This window comes from Halichoerus grypus, chromosome 4, assembly GCF_964656455.1.
Source record: "Halichoerus grypus chromosome 4, mHalGry1.hap1.1, whole genome shotgun sequence".
Taxonomy (NCBI): Eukaryota; Metazoa; Chordata; class Mammalia; order Carnivora; family Phocidae; genus Halichoerus; species Halichoerus grypus.
Genome location: NC_135715.1, coordinates 44,746,205 through 44,763,574, shown reverse-complemented (window position 1 = coordinate 44,763,574; position 17,370 = coordinate 44,746,205). Strand labels below are relative to the sequence as shown.

At 41.7% G+C, this 17,370-nt stretch overlaps 1 protein-coding gene across 2 annotated transcripts in view; it reads right to left on the bottom strand.

The window, feature by feature from the left end:
- DIAPH3 (diaphanous related formin 3) overlaps positions 1–16,726 on the bottom strand; it is a 484,732-nt gene extending 468,006 nt beyond the window's left edge. For both annotated transcript variants that reach the window (XM_078070282.1, XM_078070281.1), the window contains exon 1: positions 16,487–16,726. In XM_078070282.1, coding sequence (XP_077926408.1) covers positions 16,487–16,663 — 177 coding nt within the window. In that variant the 5' untranslated portion in view covers positions 16,664–16,726. The remainder of the gene's footprint in view (positions 1–16,486) is intronic.
- Positions 16,727–17,370: the final 644 nt, after the last annotated feature.

Genomic DNA, 17,370 nt, shown 5'->3' with positions numbered 1-17,370 from the left:
GGCAGTTTCCCAAGGCCATGCCCAGAGCCTGGGCCTCAGGACAGGGACAGCTAGATGGGTGAATGAGATGGGAGGTAAGCAGACATATTGAGTAGGTATTGCACGTATAAACCTGTGGTAAGGGTGGGTCACTCTTCATCATCATCAAGAAATGATGAGCCCACCTCTCTCATCCAAAACTCTTTGTTTACAATTCCCTTGCTGATCATTGCTTGCAGTTTGTGTTTATGTCCTTTGTTTTCTTTTTTGTTGTTGTTTTGTTTTGTTTTTAATGTGCCAGGGACCTTGTTTCTCTCATCTTTGAATGCCTAGACCTAGTACAGGGAACATTTTAGGTCAGTGGTTTTCAACCTGACCACACATGAGAATCAGCTGAAGAGTTTTTGTTTTCTTAACATTCCAAATCAACTGAATCAGAATACCCAAAGGTAGAGCCTGTCACACATACTTGTAAAGCTCCCGCAGGTGACTCTAATGGGCAACCTGGGTTAAAAACCACTAACTTGGACAAACTCTTCTGAACTCAGTCTTCCAGTTCCAAGACTATCATCAAGGAATCTCCAAAGACCCACATGTGTCGATATGGTAGATACTTGTTGGCTTCTCGACCTCACGCACAGAACTCTTCTCTGTATCACTGTGGTGGACCCAGAAGGCTTCGTTGTTCTCTGTGAGCCAGGCCTGACCACAGATGTGAGCAGAGCTCAACCCCTACACCCAAGCAGAGCCAATCAAATCCTCACTCTACCAAAAATCTGGATTTGGGATTCAGAGATGAGAATGAGAATGTGTTCTCGCATGGGTCAAGAACATGTATGTCTGGAACCGTGAGGCTCTGAGCTTGGCTGTGTGAAGATGAAAGAAACAGAAGCTGTGCTTTGCGGAGATACAAATGCCTAGTGAGAAGCAAAACAAGGCTGTATGACCCCCAAAAAGAGAGAATGAGAGAAGCTGCCAGCTCTCAGTTCTTGGTTCCAAATCCTTGGGAGGACCAGCTACATTTACTGTGCTTGATCCAAGAATATACCCCTCTGTATCTTTACAACTGCCCTTTCCAATTTCAAACTAGATATTGTATGGGGGGGGTCTGTTTCTTTAAGCCAAAATAGGCTCTGACTGAGACAAAACCCAAGACTCCCCCAGTACCCAGATGATATAACCCGCCTCATCATGATCACCACCACTTCCTGAGCACCCCTCATAATCACCAATACACCCAACAATCCTATTAATTAGCCATTATCCCATCTTAGACATCAGAAAATGAAGTGTCACAGAAGGGATTTGCCAGAGTGAAAAGTGGCCAGGCTGGAAATGGACCCTTGGTCACTGTGACTCCAAAACCCAGATCCATTCCCCTTCCCTTCCCTCAGTCTCCGCTACAACAATGGGATAGCTGCTGTTATCAAATCTAGGGAGGACTCACAGTGGAAACAAGGCAATTTCTGAGGCAAAGAAATTTGAAAATGAAATCTTAACAAGAAAAAATGAGCATAATTACAACTGGATGATTATTAAGTGTTATAACACTGACCACAAAGCTATATCTTTAAAGTTCAGGTGAGTGACTATAAGAAGCTGGGGATGGGGGTGGGGGGTGGGATTGTGATTTCTATAAACTAACTAACAAGAATATGGTTTTTTAAAAAGATTTTATTTATTTATTTGAGAGAGAGAGAGAGAGCACGAGCAGAGGAAGGGGAAGAGGGAGAAGGAGAGGGAGAGAGGGAGAAGCAGACTCCCCTGTGAGCAGGGAGCCCAATGTGGGGCTCGATTTCAGGACCCCAGGATCATGACCTGAGCTGAAGGCAGATGCTTAACCCACTAAGCCACCCAGGTGCCCCAAGAATATGTTTTGCCAGGGAGTTTCCCCATTTATGTCTTAAAGTTGCTCTTTGTATAATAGAGATGGAGGGAATAGTTTTTTTTATTTCCAATTCGTAGAATTTAAACTGCAGTATATACCACAAGCCTTAGAAAACCATGCCCTCCCAATTCAACTAAAATATAAGCCACAAAAATATGTACATTCAAGAAAATGCATGTACACACACACACACACACACACATCCAAATCAAAAATTACAGGGAAATAGCAATTAAAGACAATTAAGTATTTTTAATTATTGATGACGTTTGAACTCTATAATAACTAAATCACCAAAAAATTTTCTTGCATAATTTGATTACTACTTTTTGTTACTAGTGTCTACATTGGTTTGTCACTGCAAATGAGCCCAAAGGATGATTGCATATTACAAAGTTAACATCTGAAAAACAGAGAAAAAGAGCACAATCCCAACTCTTACATTCAGTCCTAGTATTATGCATAAAATGTAGTTCATTTTACATTTCTTCTAGAAATATTAACCAAGCTGGATATAATTAGCATCTAAGCTAAGCCGACAACACACTAGGCCTGGCCCAAAAAGACCTATGAAACACTGCAGCTGCCCTGAGTGAGTTGACAATCCAACAGGCTCTAGAGAAAAAAATAAAGAGCCTAGGTCACTTATTTTCTCTTTCTGGTGATTCAAAAAATAATATCCCAAAAGTAACTGTCCTGCGAGGGCTACCCATACTGAAATACACAGGTTCCCCCATCTTAATGCTTTTCTTTGCACTTGTCATCCAGAGGAATCTGGAAAGATAAAGCCTTGATTGGGATCAGATAGAGAGCAGCCCAATACTGCACCAAATCTGCACTGTGACATATCACGACACAGTGAAATTCCAACACGTAGCATTCTATGCCACACATTCGGTGTTGAACACACCAAGCTCTGTAGTCAAGCTGCAAGCTCAAGCAACTACAGCCTAAACTGCCCTTGGCAATCTTCCAGCGATGCCAAAATTCAGCTCTAACAATAACCCAAGTATATTTGCAAAGTACTTCTAAAAGTCCATAGTTTCATGTTGATAATCGCACCATTCAAGGACACCAATAAAACAGGTCAACAAGGATTATGGGGAAGTCTTCAACTGACAGCCGTAGTCATGAGAAGGCACCCAATAATCCTAATAGCCTAGTGCAAATTATTCAGGACTGCAGATCTTGCAATGGTGTGAAGATAATCCTCCCCTATTTCTTTTCAAGATCTCACTGACACTTAACATTGTGTAAGTTTAAGGTGCACAAAGTGATTTCATACATTTATATATTGCAATGATTACCACCATCGTGTTAGTTATACCTCTATCATATCACATAATTATCACTTATTTTCTGTAGTGAGAACATTTGAGATCTGGTCTCGGCGATTTTGGAATAGATGATACAGTATTGTTGACTCTAATCACTATGCTGTGCATTAGAGATCTCGAACTTATGTTTTAGTTGGAAGTTTGTAGCCTTTATCATCTCCCCAGTTCCCCCATCCCTCCCACCTCCCTGGCCCCTGTTAACCACCATTCTTCTCTGTACAAGTTTGGCTTTTTTAGAGTCCACATGATAAGTGATGTCATACAATATCTGTCTTTCTCTGTCTGGCTTATCTCACTAAGCACATGTCCTCCAGGTCCATCCGTGTTCTTGCAAAGGGCAGGATTTCCTTCTTTCTCATGGCTGAAAAATATTCCATTGTGTGTGTATAGATACTGCATCTTTTTTTTGTCCATTTGTCTGTTGACAGACATTTAGATTATTTCTGTATCTAGACTATTGTGAATAATGCTGCAATAGACATGGGAGTGCCATGTCTCTTTGAGATCTTGATTTCATCTCCTTTGGATATATATCCTGTGGGACTGCTGAATTATATGGTAGTCTTATTTACAATTTTTTGAGGAACCTCCATACTGTTTTCCATAGTGGCTGAACCAATTTACATTCCCACCAACAGTGCATGAGGGTTCCCTTTACATCCTCACCATCACTTGTTATCTCTTGTCTTCTTGATGACAGCCCTTCTAACGGGTGTGACTGGTTCTGTCATTGCTGATGTTGTTTGGCTCATAAAACTATCATTGATGGTGGCATCAGAGGCTATGAAAGTGCAGCATCTTGGCCAGAATAAGATGTGCATGTTCTCCAACAGGAATGAATCCTCACATCACCGGTAGGCAGCCTGACTTACAGGAGAAGACGCTGAGGGCCACAGGCAGTCCCTTTAAAAATGAATGTAGGTCAAAGTTTGTCATTGGCCATTAGCTACATAGGGCTATTTAAATTAATTCAAATTAAGCCAAATTAAAAATCCAGCAATTTGGGAACATTACCCTCATGCAGCTAGTGACTATCAAACTGGACACAGCAGGACAGATTATCTCATCACAGAAAGTCCTCCTGAAAAACGCTGATCTAGGTAGTAGTGAGAGCTAAAGAAATGGACAAGCTCAGGCTTAGAGGAGGTATAAACTGGAAGAAGATGGTCGGAGACAGTACTTGGGAACACCAATTTAAAAGGGTGAAAAGAAAGATGAGCAAAGATCAGAAAAGAAGAACACATCATCGCAAAGGTTTCAAGAAGCGAGAGGTCAGTGCTAATCCTGTGAAGTTAAGTAAGATGACGTTTGAAAATTAGCCACCAGGTTGGCAATTGTTGATCTGCCAAAGCAATTTCAGTGGAAAGAACAGAAGCAAAGCCAAGGTTGAGGAACCACTGGAAGGTGGCTGAATCCCTCCTCGACGAGAACACTCTACCGGTACCTTTGCCAATGCCATCCTAAGAGCAGCAACAAGCTAAGAGCTGTTTAATACTTCTGTGTCAACCCCCATTCTAACACACTGAATCATCATATCCAATGTCCCACATAGGTACTACTGTTCCCATCTCATAGATGAAGAAACAAACAAAAAACACAGTAATTTTCCAAGGTCACACAGCTATCAAATACAGAGCAGGATTTAAATCCAGGTTAATTTCAGAGCCTGAGTCCTTCAAGATGACACAAAATGGACTGCTTGGTAACACTTCCCACTTGTTGGTTCACACCTCTCTTCATACCAGACTGAATGGGAGCCTCTTGAAGACAAGGACCAAATTGTGTCTACCTGTGCTATACTCAGGATAAAGAGCATTCAAATATTTACTGAATAAATGAAAAGAACTAACTGACTATAAGGGAAGGAAGCAGAGCATTGTATTCAGAGGGGGAGAAGGGTCAAGAGAAAGTCAGAGAGGGAGGCTGTTTGGTTTTGCTTCTGCTTTTTCTTTTATAATGAGAGGCACTGGAGCATTCTTGGAGAATGCAACCTATAAAGAGTGAAACATACCTAATGGAATGGGACTGGTCAAGAACAGAGGTAAAGGGATTAACCTTGAACAGGAAAACAGACATTTCTTCTGTGGATATTGGAGGGGAAAGGAGGAAGAGTTGCAAATAGAGAAGATTACAGGTGCAGACAGCGGGAAATTGTGCAAGTTCAAGCAAAACGGCCTTTATTTTCTCTCTGAAGAAGGTGTCAAGGGGAGCGCGAAGAGTCAGAAGTAACCATCTCTAAGATCTTTTAAGCGAAAGCGGTGGAATGTTCCCGTGTGGGGACAAGTGGGTATTTTACACACACACACAGAATATCATTAAAGGATACAAAAGAAATTAATAGAAGTCACCGCGGCCGCTGTTCGGGAACAAGCTGAATGGGAGGTCTGGGGCGCAAGGAAGTCTCGGGAAGCTCACTCTGTACTCTTACACTGCTGGCCTTTTTAAGAGGTGCATACATTACTTTTTCAATTTAAAAAACTATTTACAACAAAAAGGAATCAGGCCCATAGGGAAGGTAAAGAGAGTGATGATAATGGTTTAGCATAAACGTTAAGAGAAATGAAAAAGAAGGTAACCAGAGAGCTAGTTCAAAGCCAGGGCTCTGGAGTTAGACCCGGCTGTGCTGGTTTCCTCGCCCCCTATCCCCAGCTGCTGCAGCTCAGGAAAGGCCCCAAACCCCTCTCCCCGCCTCAGTTCCATCACGTCCAACACAAGGGTGGTGAGAGTGCCTACTTCAAAGCAGTGAATTAGGATTAAGTGATTAAAATAGCGCCCAGCCCACTGGGAAAGCTGAATAAATGTAGCTATTGTGATGATGATTATCTAGCAGCTTTGAGGACCCAGCTAGTCAGCGGGCCCATAGATCCCCGAATGTAAGGGAATCAGTTCACATAGCTGGGAGGGTTTCCACCCCCAGGCAGCAGTTCAAGACCCAGAGGGCCTGTCGGCTTGCTCCAGGCTTGGAGATCTGAGGCAAATGGACAAGGAAGCCAGAGATTCTATTTATTTACAGTCTACCTTGTGTCAGGCTTGAGGAGGTGAGGAATGGGAGGCATCCTAGTTCAAAAGTGCCAGGGTTACTTTAGTGGAGTGTAGGTATAGTGTGGAGCAAAAGTCGGCAGGAAACTGACAGGGAAGAGAGGCAAGGTCAAGGGGCTGGAGATCTAGATGAAACAGAGAGGAGGGAAGTATGTCCAGGAACCAACCCTTTTGGTGTGTTCCCCACTTGAATTAAGGTCCAGTTCCTGGACACAATACAGGTTGTCTAGCAGGAACACAAGGAGAAAGGGAGGTGGGAAGCTGAAAAGAATGGTCAAAATGCTGCCAATAACTGAGATCCTGTAATATCTCCTTCAAAATTACCAGCCCTAGAGAATTCAACACTACAGATGAGATCCCCCCCTACTCTGGTATCTGAGAAAGAATCAAAAGAGTAAAACTCGTAATAGCTGTCATGTATTAACTGCTAGGCATTATGCCCAAGCTACTGAAACATCCATTACCTCAACTCATCCTCCCAACAAGCTATAAGTGGACATGCTGTGGTTATCTATTCCATTTTACAGATAGGAAAACTGAGGTACTGAAGTTCATTAATTTGCCCAAGGATACACAGCCATATTTGAATCCACTGAATCCATCCTCAGCCCTCTTTACCTCTCAAGCCACATTGCTGGCCCCTGGAGGAGCCTGAATGGGCAGGCCCAGTTCTCCGGTGACCCAGATATATTTCTGGTGGCCTTTACATGTCCTTCCCCACCATCACTGAAATCTTTTATAAAAATAAATAGACATTTAGGGTATATCAATAACATTTAAATTTAAATTAATCATGAATAGATTAATGAACCAGGTGGTGTAAGGTTACAAGAGTAATTTTGCATAGATTTTCAATTAGCCAAGCATTCACAGACCTATAGCAGTACGCTCAAGCCTATGCCAAGCACTGCAGAGAAAGTGACTTCCAAAAGCTCACAAACACATGCATAAAGTGAAAACAGGTTCAAGATACAAAATAACATATCAATAATAGCAAAATAATAACTTCCGAAGGGAGGCTGAATGAAGTTTGAGCATGGTTTTAATTGGAGACCATCACCTTTTATAAAGAAATGAAACTGTCACATTGAATTTCTGATTGCAGATTATGTGCATTCTGGTTTTCGTGTTCATTTCTCAGACTGTCAGATTTTTCATTAGGAATGAATTGTAATTGTCCTTATGAATTGCATTCTACCCAAGGATTTGATCAACACAACAGTTTAATACTATAGTATACTCCATAATTAATGTCACCAATTTGTAAATCCTAGTTAAAAACTGAATGTTACAAAGTTTCATTTTCTGATGCCCAAATAAACAACCCACCTCAGGAAAACGCAGCAATTACAGGATAAACTCCCCACATCCTGGGAAGATACTTTATAATAAAATAAGCCAAATAAATGCACTATTATGGATCTTAAATTAGACTAATCCATGTATCTCACTGAGAGTTTCAAGAAATTCTACATCATAACTCCAAAAGAAGCATGTGCTCTTCTTTTTTAACTTCCAGAATAACCTAGAATTAACGATAATTTCCTTGGTGAGCTGAACAGGTATTTAGCCATCTTTAACCCATGAAGATCCCTCATGAAATAAATAAAAAGCCCTGTAAGCCCCTACCTCAAGAAAATGAAGAGGAAAGATTATAAGGAAATACTGATAGGAAAGGAGAAAACAGACATTTCAATAGGATTTATAAAGTTTCATTTCTGACACTGGTGAGTACATAGTGTTCTATACTTCTTTTGTATGACAAAATATATTTTTTTAAATTGCAAAGGAAATATCTACCCTTAATAGACTATTAAGAAGTAAACTGTTTTGAAGCACACTGTATACATCTTCACAACTGAGAAACACTAATCACTTATAGCTCATCGCTAGATGAAGAACTAAAGGGGCAAAACCTTTGCCAGGTTCCAGTACTCGACTAACTTCTCAAGTCATCCCTTGGATTCCTCAAACCGAGTCTGCCGATCCCCTCACGGACTCTCCAGGTCCATAAGTCTTTTTAAATTTTCGTATTTTTCCAAGATTATCTTAAACATTTGAAGTAAAATAAGCATCATCTGGACAATCTGAATGACCACTCTAAACCATGGTCCTTCTATCAGAAGTGTGGCTTCTGGTGGCCACACTTGCACGTGTGTGTGTGCGTGAGTGTGTGTGTGTGTGTGTGTGTGTATGTACACATCAAACAGGGCACTAGAAGAAGGTCAAACAACATCAATCACGATACATAGGTTTTCACAATCTCCTCTACTTAGGAAGAATTCTGTTCCAAATGGTTGTCCCTACTTCCAAAATGACACTATTCAAGGAACCATGTACTCAAAGCTACGGCAAGGTAAATTTCAAGAAAAAAAAATGAATATAGATGCTGGTAATCTTGGCTCCGATTCTTTCTGCTCCTTTTCAACAATCTCATACAATTGAGTAGAAAGTATCTACATATGGCTAGATTATTATTTTATCATAACCAGGTTTATAAGAGTTCACTACTTCACCCAGAGCCTCAAGTTAAGATCTTGTGAAAAAGACAGTAATGGTAGATGTCAGGTCTCTACCAATAGTGTGGGGCTGAGTCTTTGGCTTTGTCACTGTCCTTTGCTTCCTCAGCCTCTGAGATTCCATTTCCATCCAAGAGTCAAGCTGACAGAAAGGAAAACAGCAAACCATACACATATCTTCCCACTATTAAATCCAACAACGATGACTTAATTTCAGCAAAACATCATCAATCACATTAAATTAATGTTGTTCATTTGAATTTTATTGGTTTTATAGTTTTGTTTTGGGTTTTATGTGAAAATCTGTTTGAGTTTTATAGTTGTAAAAGAGCCATAAGCATAAGGAGTTATATTTTTAGTTTATATCTATACATATATAAGTAACATTATTTTTATTATCATTCAAGTCCACATTGGAGCATCACAAGAACTTTTTTCCTAAGTTTGAGGTTGTTGCCTTCATAGGTTTCTCTTCTAAGTTTCATCTGTATGCAAGTGTCATCGTTTCATGATCCCCATTTTACGTATGAAAACATAACCCCTAGAAAGCTTGAGAACCTTGCTCTGACCATGCAGCCATCACAACCAGAAGATTGCATCAACCCGAATGTTACCCGGCACCCCAGGGGGAGAACTGAGAACAGCAGGACTCTGCCCCCGCCACACACCATGAGGAAAAAGCCTGACCCTGTGAAGAGTTTCCAGCATAGGGAAGTAATTCAACTACCCAATGTAATATCCCCAATGCCCTAAAATCTAGAAAACATTGGACTACTACTACTATTACTACTGATGATGACAGCAACGACAATCCTATAAATGGCAAATATTTACATCGTGGTTACAACGAGCCAGGTGCTATTCCAGGCCCATCACACAGTAACTTCTAATCTTCCCAACAATCCCATTTTACACATGAGGAAACAGAGGCACAGAGAGAAGGAAGTTGCCCAAGCGAATGCGTAACACGGGCAGGATTCGAGCCCTAACAGTGGTCCACATCACTGCCCATACATGCTCCTCACAATGCCTCTTCTATAAAAACTGTAAGAAAGGATGGCAAAAAAAAAAAAAAAGAAAGAAAAGAAAAGATGGCAGTGGGTCTTTTTGAAGAATACAATCTATGGCAAGCATTTCCAAACAGTTCTCATTAATTAGCTAGTAATTGAAATATTCCAGCACCAAAACTTAACTTACTGAAACTCTTAAATCCTCCCCTAAGTTAATAATGATTATTTGATTTGCTATTTGAGAAAATTACTCCCAACGGTAAAGTATTTCAATGCCACCCTACTGCTATGGAAAGAAAAGTTACCTTTGTAGATCCTGTTCAAAGAAAGCTCATGCTTTGATCCTTAATATCCCATGAAGTAAAAGGTTATGCTTCATCTATATTTTATAGATCTAAAAGTCAAATTAGTTTCTGGGAGAAACAAGCAGAATGTGATGGTAAGCATATTCTGTAGCATTCATTTCATTCCTGGTTTGGAGGATACTATGTGCTGAGTTAAAGACAATTACATTAGTATAATACGTAGCAGTTTTTTCTTGTATTATTCTGCAAGCATAAACAAGTTCTACACATATTAATTTATATTCCATATAAAAAGCCAATTTTAAATCCAATTTATAAGGCAATAAATATATAAAGATTCTAGGACACAGCAATAAAGTTATGCCATAAAGTAGAGTTAATTCATGACAACAATAATAAAAGCGTGACAAATTTTAGAATTCTACCAACTGCACAAAGGTGTTTCAGGTAACATCTGTTCAGAAGCAATTGCTACAAGACAGACTAAATGAGATGCAAGGTTTCACAGTGTAATAAATGTATGTCAGTTTGCTTGCTTCATAATTAAAGACATGAGTCTTTAAAAAAAGCAATTAAGCCTTGCTCTAAATCTGAGACAATTACCCCTACTCCCACCCCTTTTTGCCCCCAACCAAACACACACAAAAAAGATCCAGAGTAATCCAGAAGTAATAAATGCCATATATCATCTATTTTCAGCAGCTAAACATACTCCCAAAAGCCACTTGATATATTTTGTTTCTTTTGATAAATCATATATTAACAAACAAACAAACAAAAAAAAAACTTCTCTTGTTAGGAAGGATAAACAGGGGGAAAAAAAAAGTCTGGGGCAATTTAGTCAATTTACTTAGAAGACTAGCCTGAATAAAATAAATGATCTTACCTTATGAAGGTTTCAATGTTGGATGGGTTAGGTGGATTTTGACATGAATGACACTCAAGTCCCTAAAGCCTTCATATAAGAACACTGTCTACAATTCTTGACAATTTAACTCTAGGACAACTGAAAGCATCACTTTAGCTGAGGACTCAATGAAGAAATAAACTCAAAAAGAACACACAGAAATCACCTCCACCTTTTCTCAGCTTTCTAGCAACTACAAAAATGATGCAGCAGAACAAGATGAATTCAACTTCTAGTTGCTATTCCAGAGGACCAAACTGTTATCTTATATCCACCCCCCCAATCACAAACAGTCCAAAATAAAATGATACCACAAGGAAGAGATTTAGATGAATCTGATGGTTCTCCTAAACACGCATATACAAACTGTTAAACAACACCTTTCAGTGTGGTCAACCCTCAGAACCATACCTGCTGTGTTCATTTCCTACGGCTGCTGAAACAAATTACCAAACTTGATGGCTTAGAACAAAAATGTATTCTCTCAGTTCTGGAGGCCTGAAGTCAGAAATGAGTTTCACTGGGCTCAAATCAAGGTGTTAGCAGTAGCACTCTCCCTCTGGAAGCTCTAGAGAAGACCAGTTCCTCCCCTCTTCCAATTTCTGATGGCTGCCACCATTTTTGGCTTGGGGCTACATCAGCAATCTCTGCCTTAGAGTCACATCACCTTCTCCTTTTCTGTAGTCAAATCTCCCTCGGCCTCCCTCTTACAAGGACACCTAGTGTTCATTTAGGGCCCAGCCTGGTAATACAGGATAATCTCCCCATTTTAAAAGCCTTAATTTAGGGGCGCCTGGGTGGCTCAGTTGGTTGAGCGACTGCCTTCGGCTCAGGTCATGATCCCGGAGTCCTGGGATCGAGCCCCACATCGGGCTCCCGGCTCAGCGGGGAGCCTGCTTCTCCCTCTGACCCTCCCCCCTCTCATGCTGTTTCTCTCTCGCTTGCTCTCTAATAAATAAATAAATAAAATCTTAAAAAAAAAAAAAACAAAATAAAAGCCTTAATTTAAAGTCCTTTTTTGCAATAGAAGGAAACACTCACAGGTTTCAGGGATTAAGACATGAATATCTTTGTGGGGGAGGGAGTCATTATTCAGCCCGCCACACCTGCCTCCAAATATACCCGAGGCGGGGGGGCGGGGAGGAAGGCACTGATCTCATCAAGCCTACTCTGATTTCAACTCCCCCCAAGTTCCCAGTACAACAGACAAGATTCTCCAACCTCATACCTCTTCCCACCTCACAAGCTGCCTATGATCAGGAAATCACTAATTCTATATTCATTAAAGGTGTTAGTATTTTTAATGGCCCCTGAATGAGAAAAGTAATGAAGATTAAAACTCCCAATAGTATGGGAGAGTAATATAGGACAGTGACTAAAAATGTGGGAAATAGCTTGTCTGGGTTCAAATCCCATCCTCACCAACACGCAGCTGTGTGACCTAAGGCAATTCAGCCTCTGCACTTTGCTTTTCCCATCCAGCAAACAAGGCTAATAATACCACACATCTCATTGGGTTGTTGTAAGGGTTAAAGGAGAGAAAGAGAGAGAGTGTGTGTGTACAGAACTTGGTTCATTCATTAAGGTTAACTAGTATTATTAATGAGGCCCAAAATGGTAGACACACAGATATTACTGGACAGGGTGAAAAATCACAACCAAAATTGAAGGTACTGTAATGATACAATTAAACAATACTTAACAATCCGTTTGATGGAAACCATAAGATTAGATACAAGATTTACACTAAATTCCGTGAGAAGTTTTAAAGGATATTCTTAATTAAAAAGAAGAGCTGCTCTGCCACCGAGGATCACCAAATGCACAGGCCTCCTATCAAAAAACTGGCCCATAGCCTAGAGATGGGAACTTCTCCAGAAGCCACACATCCTGCTCTCAATCTGGATGTGGGGGCCACCACTGCTTGTACTGTGTTTCTAAGAGCAGTAAAAGGTAGGAACGAAGTGCCCAGCATCACTAAAAGGCATTTCATGACAAGGAGGGCAACTTTTGTTTTGTTCTAGAAGGGAAATCAGACTCAGGCTCAGGTACTAAGAGTGTGACCTGAGGCAGGACAAAGTTTACTGATCCTCCTGAACTCTACCTTCACAAAGCCTTCGTCCAGGTGCCTGCCTTGTCCCCCCTCCCCAGCCTCCAATGGTTGCAACCTGTCCCCCAGTATCTATCCCCAGCATCTCAATACTCACTGCTTACCGTATTTTCTACTGAAATCAAGTCGGTTAGTACACAAACAGCCCAAAAGTCGGTGATTTCCTGTGCAGCCAAACTAGCATACCTTTACAATAGAATAATTTCTACTATTTACACAGATCTATGGGGAGAAATTCTGTACTACAAACTTTTATATACAAGCCAAAGTAACTTGAGACTCATGACTATACATACAGTAGAAAACAAGGATGTGTCTGCTTTATCAAGGCTCAAAGTAAACCAGGATTTCAGTGAGCACCAGAGCCTGCGCCTTCCTAATCTACAACTGGAGCAAGGGGCCAATTTCCCACTCAGTTCTACCGCCAGCTTGCAGCTTTGTGGAGGGTGCAAAACACCAAACACCTAAATCATCCCTATTCCTGTGACATCACCGACCTACCTTACTCGTTCCAGTCAAAAGCAGCTGCCCCTGGCAAGGCCGTGACCTAACGACTAGGTGACCCGAAGAGATGCAGGCTCTCATGGCTCCATTCGAAATCAAGAGAAAGCCAAGAACCGACTTGACATCTGGCAGTAGAGCAAACCCAACTACAGAACAATCACGTGTAGATCTCATGAGGAAGGGACAGTCTCCATCCTCAAAACAAGAGTTACTAGGGTGAGACTGAGAGCAGTGCGGAACTAGACTGACTGGGAAGAGCTGCTTAGAAGGCAGCCTTAAGATCGGAACGCCAAGCCTCAGGCCAGGGACAGCGTTAGGGCTAAGCATGGAACCCTGGGCTTTCTAAGAGTCCTACTTCAATAAGAGGTGGTGCCAAATCAGTGGAACTCCCAGAAAAGCACTCCGGAAAAAAGCATCCCCACTACCCCTTGGAAGATAAGTTAAGATAAAGCAATGAGCTTACAAAGATCTACAAGCACAGGAGGAGAGAGTAAGCCACCATGAGTGCAAGTCAACGTAGACAGTCCAAAAACTGCACACACCAGAACTACCAAATAAAAAGAGTCACATAGGAAATGCCTAAAAAAATAAAAGAATAAGAAACAAAGAACTATCAGGAATGACCAGGCAGATTTGAAGAAGAAACAAATGGAACCTACAGAAATAAAAAATACAGCTGACCCTTGAACAACACAAGGGTTAGGGGCACCAATTGATCCCCATGCAGTCAAAATTCATGTCTAACTTTTGACTCCCCAAAAACTTACTACCAATAGCCTACTGTTGACTGGAAGCCTTACCAATAACATAACCAATTAACATATATTTTGCATGTTATATGTATTATATACTGTATTCTTATAACAAAGCTAGAGAAAAGAAAATGTTAAGAAAATCATAAGAAAAAATAAATTTACAGTACTGTACTGTAAGAAATCCATGCGTAAGTAGACCTGCACAGTTCAAACCCATGTTGTTCAAGAGTCAACTGTAATTGCTAAACTTAAATATTCCAAACAAGTTAAATAGCAGATTAAAATCGCTGGTAAGAGAATTAGTGAAATGGGAAATATAGCTAAAGAAACTACCATGTAAGCAAGAATCTAAATTAGTGTCAGGGATTATCAATAGTCCAAATTACCTCTAAATTAATTATGAAGCCATGATTCAAATCAGATTCCTATCTAAAAACAAACACTGTGGGGACTCCTGGGGGGCGCAGTCAATTAAGGGACCTTCTGCTCAGGTCATGATCTCAAGGGTGGTGAGATCAAGCACCGTGGCAAGCTCTGCAATCAGCACAGAGTCCGCTTGGGACCCTCACCCTCTCAGTCTGCCTGTCCCCACCCACGCGCAAGCTCTCAAATAAGTAAATAAATCTTAAAATAAATAAAAAATAAAAGCAAACACTGTTTTAGTTATGTTTATAACTTTAAAGCTTCAAAGTATTGCTTTTAGAGGTCATTTCATCTTTACAATAACCTTTTTAACGTACTTAAGAAATGAAAAACTGCCTAGAATCCAAATCACCTGATACATCCTTCAATGAAACTAAACCTAAATACTAGCTTAGGTTCTGTTTTCATGACCTCTTTGCTGGAAGAGTCACAGAAAATCAGATCCCACGCATTCTGGAGCATAGGAGTGAGAAACAAAATGGAATGACATTACTAACACAGAGAGTAGACTCTAAAAAGAAGAAAAGTCATTGCCCCAGGATTCTTTTCCTTGGCTAGAATCCTGCATTGCCAGTTTAACTCAATCCTATTTATTCCTCAGCTCTGTTAAAATAACAATAACAACATAGTTGATGCTCCTGCAAAACTTCACCTGGCCTATGGCCATCTTGATACTTAATTTAGCAAAATTATCCATATTGTCCCTCATTTTCAGTATTCTGATACATATCATAGCTCTGCTCCCAGTTTTATTCAACCACTATTTTTAACTGTTATACTTAGCAACTCACTCCTCCTCTACAAATCTCTATTCCCTTAATATGTGTATCCTGACTTAAATTCCTAATGAGTGTTTATTTGTTCACAGAAGGCACATGCAGTACTGTATAATTTTACCTATAACTTAAAAAGTTTTCCTTACTCCTAAGTAAAATGGACGGATCCAATATTAAATTTTCAATTGTTAGATTCACCCGAGCTATCAACCTTCAGTAATTTGTTTACACACACATACGTAAAACAATCATCATTGCATTACATCAATAGGCATTCTTTCACTAGTTGACACCAACAAGAAGATTCACAAGCTGTTGATCATAACATCTCCCTTGGGTGCCAAAGTAAGAGAAGCAACCAGAAGAGCGAGTTTCAAAGACTTCTTTCCAATCTAAGCAAAACATTCCTTAGCAGTGACTACATAGCCCGCCAAGTTTTAAAACGAGTTGTTTCTACTTGGAAAATTACATCTACCTTAAAAAGTTCTTCGTGGCTTAAAATACTAAGCAGAAAAAGAAATCTTATCACCTAAAAGTTCACTTTGCCATGTCTCATACTCTTAAGACGCTAGAAGGGTGGGGAAAAGTTCGACTTAAAAAATGCAATGTGCACCTAGGTGACGTCAATACAGACACATCTGAACCGCTTTTCATGTCAGCCAGAACAAATGTGGGGCAACACAGTGATCAGTGTGTTTGTCCGAGGATCCAAACAGAATTGGACCCTGTCGTCGTCAATCTATTAGGAGACTGGCAGCCCTAGAAACCTAGAACAAAATTTACCGCCCCCCCCAACCCATCCTCACCCCCCAGACCCCTTGGATCCACCCATGGCTGTCAGCCAAGTCAAAGTTTAATGAAATTGAAGGATCCCCTGAGCCGCAGCCCTTCCACAAGGCAGGAGCCGCCCACCACAGCTCCAGGCGAAACTTACAAACTTGGGGCGTTTCTCTCCAGGCTCCTCAGCGGCGCCGGGCGGAGGGTGCTGGGGGCCCTTCCTGCGCGGCATCTTGCTTTCCCGGCAGCCGCGAAGCGCGGTGGAGGCGGGGTAGGGGGCCCCGGCGGCGGAGCCCTGCTTCGGGTGGTGCAGCCGCGGCCGGTGCCGATCCATCTTTCCCCGCAGCTCCGGGGGACGGAAAGAAGGCGGCCGCAATGCGAGCCACAAGACGGGAGCTCGGAAATCCGCGGCGGACTGGCCTTCCTGGTTCCGCCGCCCGCCCCGTCGGCCCAACTCAGCCCAACCGCTGCTGCCGGGGTCACCGCCAACACATCCGAAAACTCCCGCCACCGCGGACCGCTCCGGACCCGCCAATCCCGCGTGGCTTTGTCAATGACACCCCGGGACCCGCCTTTTCCGGGCAGATCGGAACATGATTGGCTGTGCGGCCCGTTCATTTCTCCATTCAACTCTCCTGGCGGTCCAGGCAGCTCACCTTCAGGGCACGGGTGGGATCAGATCGGAAAAGCGTGAGAACCTACTAGAAGTCACTTGTGTGGGTTTATTTGGAATTTGGAGAACCGGTTCCTGCCGGCAGGCGAGACCCTCTGCACCACCACTTGAGCAGCGCTGGAATGTGAAATCATCTGCTAACCCTGTCTTGCCCCACTCGGAGGCCCTGGTGCGGTGGCCACTGGGAAAAGTAGTTCGAGGATCTGTACTTGAAAATGTGCTAGGCAGGTGAGAACAACAGCAACTATGACGTTCCAAAAGGATGCTTTTTGGACATACTGAACGCCTGCTGAGTGCCTAAGTGCTGAGAGCCCCCTCTGGGGTGGCAGAGGGGTATACCAAAAATCAGAAGGGGCTCGGCCACATCC